This window comes from Pyxicephalus adspersus, chromosome 1 (assembly GCF_032062135.1).
Source record: "Pyxicephalus adspersus chromosome 1, UCB_Pads_2.0, whole genome shotgun sequence".
NCBI classification, from domain to species: domain Eukaryota; kingdom Metazoa; phylum Chordata; class Amphibia; order Anura; family Pyxicephalidae; genus Pyxicephalus; species Pyxicephalus adspersus.
The window spans coordinates 125,747,899-125,764,656 of NC_092858.1; the positions used below are offsets into that span (position 1 = coordinate 125,747,899).

At 35.1% G+C, this 16,758-nt stretch overlaps 1 protein-coding gene across 2 annotated transcripts in view; it reads right to left on the reverse strand.

The window, feature by feature from the left end:
• The window catches only part of LOC140341012 (EF-hand calcium-binding domain-containing protein 4B-like), a 45,438-nt gene extending 29,745 nt beyond the window's left edge, over positions 1-15,693 (reverse strand). Inside the window, exons 1-6 of one of the 2 annotated variants that reach the window (XR_011922787.1) lie at positions 15,553-15,693; positions 12,578-12,794; positions 9,027-9,138; positions 4,192-4,363; positions 2,776-2,922; positions 12-102 (exon numbers count right to left, since the gene is read on the reverse strand). Coding sequence is in view for 1 of the 2 variants with exons in the window: in XM_072426505.1 (XP_072282606.1) it covers positions 12-102; positions 2,776-2,922; positions 4,192-4,363; positions 9,027-9,138; positions 12,578-12,778 (723 nt within the window). In the remaining variant the exon portion in view is untranslated. The remainder of the gene's footprint in view (positions 1-11; positions 103-2,775; positions 2,923-4,191; positions 4,364-9,026; positions 9,139-12,577; positions 12,795-15,552) is intronic. The other variant, XM_072426505.1, reaches the window with a different exon arrangement.
• Positions 15,694-16,758: the final 1,065 nt, after the last annotated feature.

The following is a 16,758-nucleotide window of genomic DNA, read 5'->3' on the forward strand; positions in this document are numbered from 1 at the left end:
GATTTATATACCTCGTGGGTTAATCTCTTTATTTCCTCACGCATTTGCTGCTCTGTTTCTTCATAAAGACGCGTTACTTCTTCATTATGTTCAACAATTCTCCTAAAATAATACACACACATAGTTTTATGTACATTTATGGAAAATATATAATGTAATGTAAAACATGAAAGTGAGCCCTGTTATATTGCCACAGTTTTATTGCCAGGAAGTGTAAATCTTAATTTACCTAATAAGATATTTTTAGACATGTGCTAGATATGTATTAAAAACGTTTAAAGCCCAAATGAACATCCAGGAGAAATTGGCTGAAACAAAACAAAGAGTTTGCAAACATGCTGTAGAGAAGGCCCTTGCTTTCTGTGTAGAAATAATGTTCTCTCTGCAGAGGTCCAACATTCTGCCTGCTGAGTCTTAGCAAGTATTCTCCAATTAGCAGAGCTGTGGGTCTGACTCTTCGGGGGGGAAGGTTGAAACACTATCTCCACACAGAGAGCAAAGATCCCCAGAGGTTGGAACTCGAGTCGCGCGACTTGGACTCGAGTTTGACTTAAGTCACCTAATGAACGACTCGCGGGTTTTCCCTAGCAACTTGCAACTTGACTCATGACTTGCTTTCTCTGCTGACAGCTAAAGGGGGAAGGAAGGAAGGCAGTTTTACAATGTTTGAGGCTTCTGTTACTCAGCCTTCCCCCTCCCCAGCTGTCAGAGGAGAAAACTTAGAATGCAAGAAAGGTGGGGAGGATGGCAGTGGGTTTTCTGTAACATAACACCGCCTTCCCACCCGCCTTTCTTGCATTCCCTGTTTTATCCTCTGACAGCTGAAGGGGGTGGGGGGGTGGAAGGCTGTGTTACAGAAGCCTCACTGCCTTCCTCCCATCCCCCTTCAGCTGTCAGCAGAGAAATCTGTGGACATAGAATGCTATCCTATGCTCAAATACAGGATCAGAGCTCTGTTTCTATATGGGGACAAATGGGGATAAATAAAGTGACTTGACTTGCGACTTCAATTAGATGAATTCTTGGTGGCTTGAGATATGACTTGGGATTTGACTTGGACTTGAAGGCTGACGACTTTGTCCAACCTCTGAAGATCCCTTTCTGTACCATACTGTAGCTCAATTCATATGTATAACTTGTGCACACTGTGGGCCTGATTTATTAACGCTCTCCAAGGTTGGAGAAGATACTTTTATCAGTGAACCTGGGTGATACAGCAAACCTAACAATGGGCTTGCGGCCACTGTTTACCTTGGATTAATGTTTGATTGGAACTGGGTTTGGCAAACATGAAATGCCTAGCCAAACCCTGAATTGATCAAACACCTCCTTGTTTAAGCCCCCTAGTGGTATTCCTGAGTGTGACACGGGGTGGATTTTACCTGCAAATAGCAGTAATCCCGAGTGACACTCGGGGTAGCTTTTAACTAAAAAAAAAACCCACTTACCTTGCTCCGTTGTCATCCCCCGTCGTCCTGCTGGTCACTGCAGTTGCAGAGATGATCCCCTGGGTTTCGCTGGAGATTCAATACACAATAGCTGTATTGAGTTCAATACAAGTAAATATTCATATAATATATATATAATTATATTATATATATATATATTGTACATGCTACTGTACACTTACATTACATGTTTAAATATTTTTTAACAGATTTTTGTGTTTGTTATTTAAAGTTTATTATTAAATGTATTAAATATCGGTGAGTTATGCCTAAGAATTAAAGCCTACAATGAAAAATACATTTCCGTGCAAAAAATTGTACCGCTTTTTGCATGGAAATTTGCACGGAATTAAGGATCACTACTCCACATCATGAATAAGCAAAGCTGTATTTAAACGTCATGCTGTCCCAGGAACCTTTAAACAATGGGAGATAAGAAAAATCAGAAAAATACACTAGTATTTATTTTCACACAGATAGGAATGGGACAAAGCAGATGTAAGAACAGAAACAAAAGTGTGAAATTTATCTAACCACCCTGTTCTATTTGCATAGTCCAGTTGCATCTCAAATGTCCAGAGATCTGTATAGGTGTTTTTTATTTGTATTTACATGTCAAAAAGTGTGAATTGTTGTGAAATTGCCAAGAAAGAAATGTTTACACAGCATTCTATGTGAGACACATATACCTATTGAACAACTGTTGTTCCACCTGTTATAGATGGCTTCTTTTACATACAAACTGCAAACCAGTTTTTCTTTCTGTCCACAATATTCTACTCAATGTTCTCCAAAGAATGCCTCTTTTCTTTAAGATGAGAAAAAATTATCTTGACCTATAGGATCCACCCATCTACATTGGCCGTACAGTTATTGTGAGATTGTTTTGTATCCACAATGTATAGGCCTTACATTATTCACTACACAGCACCGCTTATACTTTCTCTTGTATTTGGGTGTATTTGGGTGTTGGGTCATGGGTTGGATTCAGGAGCCTTGTCACATTTCATTGTGATTGGTTTGAGGTGGCTGTACTACCTGTTTGAATATAAATGCTGGAGTAATCTGGCACTCATTATTATTATAAAAATAATATTCACCTATTGTAATCTCAGTGCTTGCCTAATGCAGTCATATACAAAAATTACATAATCGTATTTCCCAGAGCAAATTATCTTCTTACATGCTAAACATAATTAAATGTCATAAACTAATAGCACTCGTGGGAAAACTCACTATTGATAAAAGATGTATTGTGTTCTCCATGTAAAATGCATGATTTTGAAAAAAGTACACATATTTAAATAAAACTAATCTTTCAACTTACTTTTTTAACATAATCTCTAATGTTTCCTTTTCATTTTTGGCTTCTCTAATTTGACTTGTCACCTTTCCCAGGAATTCTTCAAGATTCTCCAGTAAGCGTGGCTCCTCACGACTCAGCTTGGTCCACAGTTTCCAGATTTCTGTCTCACTTGAATATTCAAGAGAAAATATATTTTTTAAATAAGTCAGACTGAGATGAAACTTCTTTTGTATTTTAAGTTTAAAAAGCTATTACTATACCAAAAAGGATTTTACCAACAATTCACCTATCACATATGTAACTTTTTTTTATTTGAGTAATGAATAGGTAAAACTTCTTTTTTCATGTAGTCTTTGGGACATTTTCCACTCACTTCCTGTTTTAGAAAGAACAGAAAAGAAGAGAACCTTTTCCTAAAGTGCAGGATATCCGTACTTAGACAATTGTCTTTAAAACAAATGTCCTTTTTAAAATAATTGCCTAAAAAGAGGCAATAACCCAATGACAACTCAGGTTTTCTTCATGTTCAGTCCTGGAAAGAATAATAACCAGAACGAGAAGAAGTGTCAATCTCAGCCATAGAGATGCAAACAACCCCTGTAAACCTTTTGCACACCAAAAAGTAAAACACAATCACATTCAATAAATTATGTACAGCCTAAAGGGAAATGGAATAGCCACATTGAACATGTATAATTACCAACTCACCAAAGATACAGGTCAAAACTAAAAGTGAATGTGTTTTGTGTGCATATTTTGTTACCTAAATACGAAAAATTCTGCTTTTGCAATTAATAAATTAATTAATAGTGGACAATTATTAGAACAAGAGAATGAGTAGGAAAGAAACAAAATATGCATCTTCCTAGGTATTGACATGTGGCTGTTCTTCAGGGTATAAAACCAAAAAACATTTGGAATTATACCCTAAAGAAAAATATTATTGGCATATAACTCCTTTATTTGTAACTCTTGGTGAGACAGCTAAAATTTGAACACAATTATATAGCTCCGTATTTCCTGCATGCAACATGAACTTACCTCTAGTATAAAATGGGCCACAAAATTTTTACATTTGACCAATATAGACCAACTCCAATGTTCTCACCCAACCAGATATAACTAAATTGGACTGTACTTTTATTAACAAAATCTTTATTTTCTTGAGCCACATGACAATTAGACAGGAATTTTTATTTCCTATTTAACTGACACTGATAACATTTCCTTGATTGTCCTCCAATTAGCAATATGTGTAATGAAAGTTTGAATGCTAAAAAATATCCTTTAACTATATGCTGTTTTGCAATCTTTTGGAGAATAAAAATTATCAATAAATAAATGCATGGGTATTTTCATATACTGTATGCATATATCATCCAAAGAGTATACAAAAAGGTGATCAATTCTGAAAATAAAGGAAATAATGTTTCATACTCTTCAAAAATGTTTTTTGCCCCCAGATGTTCCATGAAAGCCTTGAATTGCTTCCTTTCGTCTGCATCTGCTTCCTCCAGTGATGGGAAAGAAGAAAACTCTGTGATCCTATGTGTAGATTTTCTTTTTCTTTTTTGATTCCATTGACTACTGCCTAAATGTATGTAGTTTCCTAAAATAGAAAGACAGATTGTAGGCATATCCTAATGAAGTCTAAGATTTATATGCAGATGTCACAATAAATATTACTAACAGAATTATTTAATGATGTCATAGATACATAACTAATTATGACACTTTTTTATAAGTCTGTCGAGATGAAAACAAAAAAGGTCTTGTGTGTCATAACTTCAAGCATGTAGAAAGAGATCATAGGCAGGCATAAAAAAAAAAAAAGTAAGGAAAGCAATAAAACATGCTAGCAATTTTTAAGAGAACTGATATTTCACGTGAGCAAAAAAATACTATATAAACTTTTGTTTCTTTGTGTATTTGTTCTGAAATAACTAAGGAGAAACGTCATCTTTTATTGGATCACCCCAGCTCCTATTCCTATAACCATTTCAACTTTATACACTGTATACGCACCTTATTCTTCTAGTCATGCAAAATCACTGGTCCTTTTTCTACTTTTTTATGTTAGGTGGATCTGAATCTTCCACATTTCTTCTGTGAGTTCAGAGAAGCTTGATAGTGAATTTACCAGGGGTTTGATCTTTTATGCCCTGGGATCAAAGGAAGTGGGCTAAATAATGCTGGGCATCCATAAACCCAGGAGTGGACCAGCATTGTCCTCTTCAAACGTATTTGTCTGAAATGCCAGTACTAGTCCATCACAGATTCAATGTGCATACTTCCTGAGAACATCTGATTTTAAATTAAAGGATTTAGGTTGTAGTGTAAATGTTGGGGTGTACTTAATAATTCCATAAGACAAATCTGGTTGTTAGTTATTTATGAAAATAAACACATTGTTCATAGCCTCTCTTCTCTGCTGATGCTTTTTTTGCAGAATAAAAATATTCCATGTATCTAAATAATAACTTCCATTACCAACAGAAGTGCAAAGTTGAGAAGAATTCTTGAAACCACTATGCTCATTTCCTATGCTATTACCCATCACTCAACATCCAAGCTCATACACAAAACAGGGACAATAGGAAAAGACCGTAATCCTGTAGATGAAAGCATCCTTTGTGCTTTCACTTTAAAGAAATTGATTGATGTCCACAGAAACAGAACTTATGAAACTACACAGTAATTAAAAAATGTTTCCCACAAAACTTCACTGATAAATGACATTTATAGGTTCCCACTTTGGTATCATGTGCTTTGTACTCAAATTAACATTTCAAGCCTTACTGTCACAGCTCATACTAATGGTTGAATTATCAAAGAAGACTTCTAATACTTCAAGGAAACATTTATTTAAAGTTTTATAAAGCCCTGAGTATTGTATGTATTATTATTTTCTTACAGTCCATTGTCATATCACTGTATTATAGTCCTCATCTAGGCATCCAGTTGGTACCCAGGGTCTACTAGTAAGGTGCTTAAAAGAGGTTTAAGTTTGCCATAGATGATAGAAGCCCTTATGTGGACCTCAAGAACATGGTTGCCTTCTATTCTCTGCTCGACCTTAGCTCACTTCTTAACAATCTTGGACTAGGTCTGTCATACCAACAGGGTCGATGCTCTAGTAACCTAGTAATATCTCTTTTATGGGCGATCCCAGATTTCCCCCCAGGAGAACAACTTTATCGCTTTCAGTGATGGATAAAATTAAAGCATTTCTATGTATCTGGAAATTTATTAATATGATTTGTGGGCTTGGCCTCTCTTCGATGGGGCTGTGCTTTGCATCACTGAGAGATGTTTAATTACAACCAAATTTCCTCATTTGTTAGCTCAAGGTTGTGTCTTGGTCAAGAGCTCTATAACCTTGCAAACATTTGAAAGTTCAGAGAAGTCCATCCCACAAGCCAATGGCCTCATGTCCATAATCTCTAAAGTTCTCACAGCCCCTAGGGTGATGCTCTTCTATATGCTGATATGGAAAAGTGGCATGGACTTCTCCTGGGATCTAATGGAATGACAAAAAGCAGCATATAATCTATCCAAAATTTCCATCAACACTTCTCTGGTTGAGGTGAATTACAAGAGGCTCATTAGATAATGTTAGGTGCTGGATAGACAGCACATGAAAAACCCATGGTATCTCCATTGTGTTTTTGTGGCTGTGGTCAGCTCGGTACAGTGACGCACATGTGGGGGACCTGTCCCATAGCACAGAACTATTGGGCAGAAGTATTGCTTTTAGTGCTCTTATCATCATGGTATTAGATACTCAAGTTCCGACCAGCCCATTTACTGCCCAATTTAGCAGGATTATTAAGGTTGAAAACACTCCAAGCATCTCCTATCATATATGGTAGTGGCAGCCTGAATTAACCTGGCCAAAGCTTGGCAATCTAAAAATCTCTCCTTAGCTGGGTTCGACTCCAAACTCAAATGGATTATGATCAATGATGTGCTTACATTTACTATACAAAACAACCTCATAACCTTTGACAACACATGGCAACCATGGTTATGTTACTCATCTGTTTGATATCCCCCCACCAGTCACCCTTCCCCTTTTCTGTTTTGCACCTTTCCTGAGTGCCTTATCCTCATTGCAACATGTTGGTTTTGGTTATGACTGTTGTAAACAGCATGAGATTTGTCTCTGTTATATTACTGATGTATTCATCCATCCCATGTATTGTTTGTACTTTTACTTTGCCTCCTGTTTAAAACTCAATAAAAAATTAAGATTAAAAACATTAAATAAATTAATAAATTATGAAAAAAATAATAAAAAAAAATCAAATAAAAATAAAATGTGCAATAGGCCCAAAAACCCACTAAAAGACCCACTAAGAGTAACCTCTAAACTGTTAAAGGGCTTCCACTGCTACAAAGAGGTGATAAACTGACTCTTTAAGGCTAACATTAGGCATTATATTACAAATCTAAACTTTTTTTAGGATAGAGAATGCAAGGGTTGGAACAATAAGTAGGACAATGGGAAAATACTATTGCCATTTCATTTCTGGACAGTAAAAGAATACAAATCCCCCTAGTGCAGGGGTGCCCACACTTTTTTGGCTTGCAAGCTACTTTTAAAATGACCAAGTCAAAATGATCTACCAACAATAAAGATTTAATAGCTCCTGTGTGTGGTAGAGTATATTTTGAAAGGCAGGGCTCCGCGATCTACTCGCGTTGCCTTTGCGATCTACTGGTAGATTGCGATCCCCCTGTTGGGCACCCCTGCCCTAGTGTGCCACAGACAGCAATAGATTCTAACCCATCTCCACTCAAAAGTAGGGCTGCATGACACAGGAATGCCCTGCAGGATTTGTATCTTTTTGAAAACATATAGTACTAGGACCTCTGTTTTGGCATAAACTATATCTAAGCCCAATAACAAAATATATAATATATTCCAATTACCTTATATGTAGTGGCAGCATCAGTTTTGTGTTATATAGCTAAGTGCATTTGCTGCAGGGCATATATCTTTCACCTTGACAGTTGTGGATTGTGGCTCCCACTACATATTGAAGCCATGAAATAACACGCACAGGCTGCTCATCTACCTGATCATAGATTTATGCCCAGGAGGCAAAAACACTTAGAAACTAATTTAAAATCTTGACATGTTTCAAACATAAAGGTGATTACTTACAAGGTTTTATTGTTAGTATCGGTGTGGACCCTTTATTCTTAAAAGTTTAATTGTATAGAAAAAGAACTGCTAATCCTAGTGTTGTAACTTCATAAGGACTGAACCGAAATCTCAAATCAGCTATCTTTTGTTAAAGACAAAGCATCATCCTTCTATGAAGCAGGAAACAGAATAAGAAGCAAATCAGTTACGCTGACATGCTAATAAGGAAGGAAAAAGAAGAACAGATAACTTAGTTTATTTGATGATCCACTAATGTTAAGTCACAGGCTGGAGAAGGGACAACATCTAGTTTAATTATTTGACTGCAACAGAAAAAAATTCCGGTCTCCTGCCCTGCCAGACAGAATTGTGCTATGTGGCAGAGATGTGCAAATCTTAGAACTGGGTAGAAAGAAATACAAATGATTTGGCAGGTAAAACAGCTAATATGTTCCTATCACATCTCTGTATCAAGCAGCTTGCCTGGAATTCAGCAAAATTGAGTTCAGTGCTTGTTAAGTGCTGTATAACATATTGGTGCTTTCAAAATATGGACAGGATACACAATAGTAAGCAGCAAACCTTAATGAATTTGGCTATTCTGCCTATGAACCTATCACACAGCTGCTGTGAAGGTCAGTTAGGAAACCATTACACAATGTGCATCTAATTTCTGGTTAATAATTGAAACAAACAGTTTCAATTATTAACAACTAAGTACACAGTCAAAATACATATGTGTGAATGGATCCAGGCACTCTTGTCAAGCAGCACAAATGGAGCATAGTAATCTTTATAGATTACATTGCTCGTAATACAGCATTAACAAGGGACAACTGCACTCTTTAATTGGACAGTAAAAGAAAAGCAGCATGCTGCATTTTCTCCTCCTTCAATCTTAGAATAACAGCAGTGTAGTATATTATAGACCCCAAACATGTGCTCGCTCTTCATCTCCTTGTCTGGTGCTACAGTGAAAAGGAGACTGACATCAAGATATATTTACAAACTTATGAGGCCTGTATGAAAGATATATTGAAAGAATACTTAACTTATACTTTTAAAGAATACTTAACTGGATTTGGATTCAGCTTTAACACAAAATGTCATTTTTACTTACTAAGTCCTGAAGTGAATTCATCATAATTCAAGTATCCTTTCCCGTCACTGTTGAGGTCATCAAAGAGAAGTTCCAACTCTTCCACACTGCAGAATGTTACTCCACTGACTTTCTGAAAGAAAGAAAGACAAGAAAAGAAAGGAAAAGGAAAGAAAAGAAAAGAAAGAAAAGAAAGAAAGAAAGCAAGAAAGAAAGAAAGAAAGAAAGAAGGAAAGAAAAAAGAAATAACAAATTTAAAAAAATGCCTAAACAATTCCATCCAGGGGTATATAAGAAACAATCTGTGAGTTTGCTATATGCATTCTTAAGAAAGTCTTGTCATTTAATATAAGAGGTCCACATATGGCTGTACCAAGTTGATGTAGGCTGTAAACAAACCTTTGAGTCTTCAATTGAAATCCGGACAGCAAAATCAAATGCATATAAAAGCATGTCAACACATACTGGCATGAGTTGTTGTGATGTGTTGCTGTAATAACATGATAATAATGTGTCTATAAAAGTATGAGTTAAACCAAAATTTATATGAATCTGCTACATATAGGACAGATAAATATCCACATTTAAACACCAACAACCTAAATCCTAAATATGGGATTTGATTTTCTAATTAAATGTGAATTAGATAAAATTTTCATTGAGTCAACAACACAAATGTCCAAGAGCAACTAGGATGAAATATACACACACATAAATATATATATATATATGCCACTTGGTTCATAGCCATCAACACAATGTCACAAAGCCACAACATTTTTGATTGTTGATTGTTTCATTCTTGCTTTCACTATGGTTGCAAAATTATGGCCTTCATTTTATATTTTTGAGGAACTGTGAACTTCCTTAATACAATTACACCATTTTCATGTTGACAAATCTACTAGCCTAATGTCCCTAACATCAAATGCCAGTTTTGGGGAACCAACTAACGGACCAGTATGTTTTTAGGATGTGGGTGAAATTTATTGTGTTTGGAGAAAAACATGCAAACATCAGGGGAGTATACAAACATCATGAAGATGGTGATTTGGCGACAATTCTAACCTACCATAATATAGGTTAGAAATCAATAAAAAAACTGGAGTTCAAATGACCCAAGACTTGCAAAAAACAAATGTACATAAAGTGAGCTTTTAAATATATTATCAAAAGTATTTTAAACCCTGTACGTAAACTTAGCATAATCATACTACATACTATAATAATTATTAAAGTCAAGTTATTAAAATCAACATAGTCTTAACATAATTCAAGTCATTATTCAACAAGTGATAATCACCAAGGCAGTTCTTTAAAGAAAATACTGCCTTAACAGTGCCTAAAGTCCCTAAAAAGAGTTAGTTTGTGATCCATAGGGAGAAATTGGGCTAATTAACAGCACAATACTATGGATCCTATTTATTAACATATTTGTGTGTACAATCACACCTGAATGCTGAGAAAAATTTATTGTTATAGAATTTAGCATTATACTGTAATGTGCATGCACATGCTTTAGCATATATATGCAGAATGTATTAACAACTGTGATTTGCTATATAATAAACTCTCAGCATCTTAACAAGCCAAAAATAGCTAGCATTTTTAGATTTTTAGATAACTGTCCCAAATGTTAATAATATAACATAGAATAAAGTGTTTTGCATAGTATTGTAAATACACTTTCCAACCTTTTCAACTTATATCTGCATACCTGTTATTGACTCCAGCAATTTTTACATTTCCACTTTAGGCCTATTCATTAGGTTAATATACTTATAAGATAACAAAGAAATAATGTATGTGGTTTAAAAAAATATTTTTGTAATCAAAAAGACTGGAACAATAGAATTTTTTTTTTACCTTTTATGATAGTTTTAAAATATATTTTATTCATTGTGAGTTATCTTGTTGAAAATGTTACTAAAATTATGTTTTGAATGTAAAGCATGGCAAAATTATTTGCAATTGTTTTTTGTACATCAAAAATATAAAAAGAATTATTGATTGTAAAATAATAGAAAAAAGAAATCAGCTAAACGAATAAGGGGATAAAAGGGTTTATATATGGAAATATGTTTTATTTTAAATGTAACTTGTAATACTTCTTTATGTGATGTCATATGTAACTATTTTATTCAGGTCTGAATCATATGAGTGAAATAGTCCGGGATCAGAGCTATATTGGCTTAGTCAGCAGTTTGTGTATGTGATCTTCTGTATTAGGCGCATTTTAAAAAAAGCCCTACTTGTATGTCGCCGAGGCTTAAATGAAGTCTCAGAGGGTCTGAATACTGTATTCAAAACAGAACATGGTTAAATGAAGAAAATAGAAAAGTGACGTAGCCCAACGTATCAGTAATCAGCTTTGTTCTGAGTGATTGAGGTATTAATAATGACTGATATGGGTTACTTCATCTTCTATAACTTTATTACTGTTTGCTCTGTTTATTACACAGGCCTGGTCATGTTTTTTTTTATCAGTTATCTCATAATGAGTCACCATAACAGAAAAAAAGTAGAATATGTATAAACTGTTCTTACTTACTCTGCCTTACTCCTGAGACAAAGAACAACAGTTCTTTCAGGAGTATATACTCGCTGCAGCAGTCTGGCGTCACATCATTTATCTGAATTAACTTTTTTATCTCATATAAGGCTACATAGGAACAATAAAAGTATATTTAAAGCCAAAACTTTTTAGTTAGCTTTGAATACAGTAGGGATGGTAAGATGGTCTATCTGTAACTCTTCTTTTTTATCTGTATTATTTTTGGGGGGATTTCTCTTTTTGTCCTGTCTCAAACACACAAGAATAAGATCTATTTTTTGGCAGTTGTAATTGGAACAGGTATTTCATTTTGAAGATTTTGCCTTCTATTCTGGTGACTTTTTCCCTGTGACAACGGTAGCGACATATTTGCTGGGTAGATTCAATCTTTCTATGGGCATGATTTTTTAAAGCTCTCCAAAGCTGGAGAGGATACACTTTAATCAGTGAAGCTGGGTGATTCAGCAAACCTGGAATACATCTGGTAGCAAATGACTTTAAAGAAATCCAATCCAGGATTTGCTGGATCAGCCAGCTTCCCTGATGAAAGTGTATTCTCTCCATCCATGGAGAGCTTCAATAAATCAGGCCCATAGAAAGATTGAATCTAACCAGCAATAATGCAGAAAGCAAACAGAATATACCAGACATTTTACCATGTTTACTTTTTATCCAAAGAAAAGCAACAAACTGACTTTGGATACACTGTAAAGCTGCGTACACACGTCAGATTTTTCTCGCCCGATAATCGGCATCCGCCAGATATCGGGCGAGAATCTGGAGTGTGTAAAGTCGGCGTCGTTCAACGTCCGTGGATCCGTCCTGGCAGATCCATGAACGATGAACGACGACCGATCCTAATGCAAGGGAAGGGGGAGAGCGCGCAGCAGGGTGCCGCTCTGTCGTTCTCCCCCTCCCCTCTCCATAGAACAGAACGGTGCTGTATGTATCAATCAGGAAAACGCTGATAAACATGACTAGATGTGATATACATTTCTGATATATGAAATAACTTTACCTCCATGTCATCACGTGTAATATAAACGTTACTATTGGTCTCTTCTTCTGAGAACAAAGCTTGAATCTTTGCTGCTATTTCATTAAAAACAGGGTTGTCATCTTCAGCTTTTGGATTGGTCTCAGGTTGTTGCTCAGAGCTACTTTCCATCATTATCTGTCTTCGAGAGGATCCCAGCTTTCTACCCTTTGACCTCTTCATGGTGTGTATATCGGAGCTGTTTTAAAAATAGGAAAAATCAAATGAGAAAGGTTAACATCTCCTATTAGGGAAGTTGGTAAAAATCACATCAATGTGTATGCCATTCTACACTATGAATGTAATACTTAAACCAGTAGCCAGAAATGCATCTTAAAGAAAGTGATGGATTTCTAGAAATACTTTATTAATACATGATTATTAAACTAAATAAATATAGGGCAGTAGGTTGGTACAAATAAAGAACAGGTTCTGGGAGTATTTATCTGAATTTCAGCAGATACAATGTACCTGATTTATTAAAGCTCTCAAAGACTGGAGAATATAGACTATGATGGAAGAACTTCATAGACTTCATGGAAGAACCTGGGTGATCCAACAAAAATGGAATTGATCTGGTCCAGGAATGAAAATATCTGCCAAATTGTAACAGATGATTTTAAAGATAATAAATCCTGGTTTGCTGGATCACCCGGGCTCTCCCATCTTCTCCTGTCCTGGGGGGCTTTAACCTCCCTAGAGGTTTCTTTCCGTTTTTTTATGTCTAAAAGCGGTACATTGTTTTTCATGAAAATTTATTTTACACTATAATATAATAGTATGAGTATAATAAAGTTAGAAACACAAAATCATGTAAAAACAATAAATTAAATAAAATAAAAAATCTATATATTTTAAAAATACAATACATATTATACTCATACTATTATATATACTGTAAAATAAATGTTCTTTAAAACAATGTACTGCTTTTACACATAAAAATCCAATGTATTGCATTCAATACAGTTTTTTTGTATTAAATGCAATACAAATGGATTTTGAATTTCCCGTCCCGCCCCATCGGCAACGTACACACGCACCGACGTCACCAGGACCTCCCCGGTGACTCATCAGATACAGAAGCAGGAAGAAGAAAGAAGATAGGGAACGCGGCGCTGGACGGCGCGGGACACCGGCAGATCAGGTAAGCGCTCTATTTACTAACCTTCCCATAGGTTTACATACCCCGAGTGTGACTCCGGGTTTCCACTTTTCGCAACTTTTTTCTACCCCGAGTCACACTCGGGGTTACCTCTAGGGAGGTTAATAAAACAGGCCCAATGATGGGATTACAGTGAGATTATTTGAAGGCATTTCATGCTAAAAGATGCTTAATCCTTAGTGTATACCAGAAATAGCTAAAGTGAAGCAGTATTGGGGTACATGAGCTAAAGATGCTCCATGAAATATTAAATAAAAGTAAACCTGTGCCCTGGTATGCACACTGTAGTATAAACATGTTTTAAAACAATCATGAAAACACTTTAAAACAAGCCTCTATTCATCTTGGTATCCTAAAGCATTGTAAAGAAATCAATTTTAAAAAAATGATAACAGAGAAGCCATCTAATGCAGCTCAATGATTTTGCTCCTGAGGAGCCCTTGAAAACATTTTCTGTCATTAGATCATTAGTGTCATGCAGTTGGCTCTAGCAAGTGGTGGTGGACCCTGAACTTTATAGGCATCATCAAATAAAGGATCAATCAATTACAATAGAAGAACTCCTAGCAATCTCAAAAGGAACCCTGGGGTTCAACACAACCATTTGAGGTTGCTCCAATGTAAGCAACTGGCAGCTGTTTCTAAGCTGTTACAAATCTAATGAAGCCTGTGAATGTTGTGATCTCTGATGTACTTTGAGAAGATATATTTGGTAACATAATTTGCATTTTAGCCACTATAACACACTGTCATCATTTTGGCACTAAGCATTGGTGCAAAAGCTATTTAGCCCTAAAAAAAGGTCTAGTGACCAGGAAAACAGGAGTGTAAATGGTAAATAGGAGAACTAAAAAGTTTTGAAATGCATGCTATGCATATACTCAGAAATAAATACTAACTGTACATATTAAAAGAGTGCACAAATTAGCTCTTCACCAAATAGGGACAAGCTGCTTTCTTTATTATAGCTATTAACCTGTTAAGGTTAACAAATATATTTGGCTCAGGGGTGCAAAGACACTGAATGATTCTATTGTAATTCTGTGAGATGTGAATTGTTGCCAGGCCATAACATGAAACATTCATATAAATGCCTAAGGTAGTAATTTTAATTGGTTGTTCTATTGTAGAACAACATTAGGACAATGGAGCCTTTTACAAGAGTTCTGGCTTAAACACAATGTCAGGGATCTGAGGTTATGATACAGAAGACTTTAATTTATTTTTTTATATTTAATCTCATACATTTTTAGGATAAACAGCATGTAAGGGTTTTGACTAATAAAATTGTTTTATTTTAGTTAATATAAGAACATTCCTATTGTTTTTCATTGAGAACATCTAAAATTTAGTATATATTTTGTGAATTTTATTATACTGATAACTATCATGGCATAAACAGACTGATGTGGTTGGAACATTCTAAGTTTATCTAAGAAATGAAAGATTTAAGTGCAGGAATTTAGGGTAGCTGATCAGAACCCATGTTTAACAAACTTGATTTTATTAAACTGAATTCTAAATACCACTGTTGTATTCCTGCACTGATACAGCCTTGTTGTAGTGTACTGCATTAAAAAAGCACAATAATACTGCCGTCCATCATCAATAGAGTTTATTTTTGTAAAAGCATTTTCACCATGCTTCTGTACATGCCAAAAATGAGATCAATGTGTAAAACTGCTAATTCAGATATTGCAAGACGTTAATGACACTTTCATAAATCATCTAATGCAAAAAAAGTTTTCTTTTTAATCATTTTAGCCAGTTTACAAATATGGAGTTAACATACCTTGTATGGAAGGAGAAATTTTTATGTGAAGGATGTAAACTGCAGCCTTTCAGATATGTGGAGGAAACAGTTTTCTCTCTTAGTTAGCTAAGCTTGTTAAATTGTATTGTGTCACTTTCTTACCTAACTGAGCTTTTCCGTTCTAAGCTTGGAACGCTGGTTTGGCACTCTCATAGTTTCCTTTGTAGGAGGAAGTTGCTTTTGACTAATAAACACTGCAGTTATTTCAGTGTAGAATGTATGTTTAGAAGAGGTAGAAGAGGAATTTTATATTAGCATTGTGTTGTACAATTTTAATAACTTACACTAATAATGTATAGACTGACATAAATGACAAAAGTTATTGCAGCTCCGTACTCTATAAAACATATTATGGAGTCTATTTATAAAGCAATGAATCTGACATTAACTGAAACATTCCCTGGCGGAGAATCAATTTCTGCCATTGAAACATATGGACCTGGAAGATTCAGGTTCAGATTCAGGAGTGGCAGATTTACTGCCTTATAAATAAATCCCTGATTCCACTGCCTTAATTTCAATCATGTTTGATGGTCCTGCCAGCAAGGTGCACCAACAGCCACTTCCTATGGTGTCAACTAGTAATAGGAGAATATACTCAGATTTGATGTTCATTGCAAACACCCATTGAAATCCAAGGGAGACTTATCTCACACTTATACTCTTGCCATCTTGTTAGGGCAAATAGGTCACTTTCAAAAAAGTGTGGAGAGCCAGGAACATTCCCCATTGTTAGTATCAATGTAAAAAACTAATGATGGGTAAAGAATCATATTAGGGCAAACGAGCAAAACTGAAAAAAAAAAATCTTTTACATAAAAGTCTAGAAACATTCAGACAATATATATTGAATATAAAAACCTAATTGATGCAACAAAATAAAAGCCCCGCCTGTGATACTGCCATAGTTTAAGTGACATGTTCATATTAATATTCATAACTCCTTGTGACTGACATTGATATCAATTCCTTGATATTGTGGTTGATGCGAATTTACTTCTAATTTACTTACTGGGGATATGCAAAAGTTTATTTTTTTTTTAAACTGTACGTACATGTTTTTTAAATGTATTTAAGACCTTTCATCTTTATATTTTTATATTATATTATTTTGTTATTATATATAATAATAGTAATATTATAATGTAAGCAGTATTAATCTCAATGGGTTTAGTGAGGATGGCC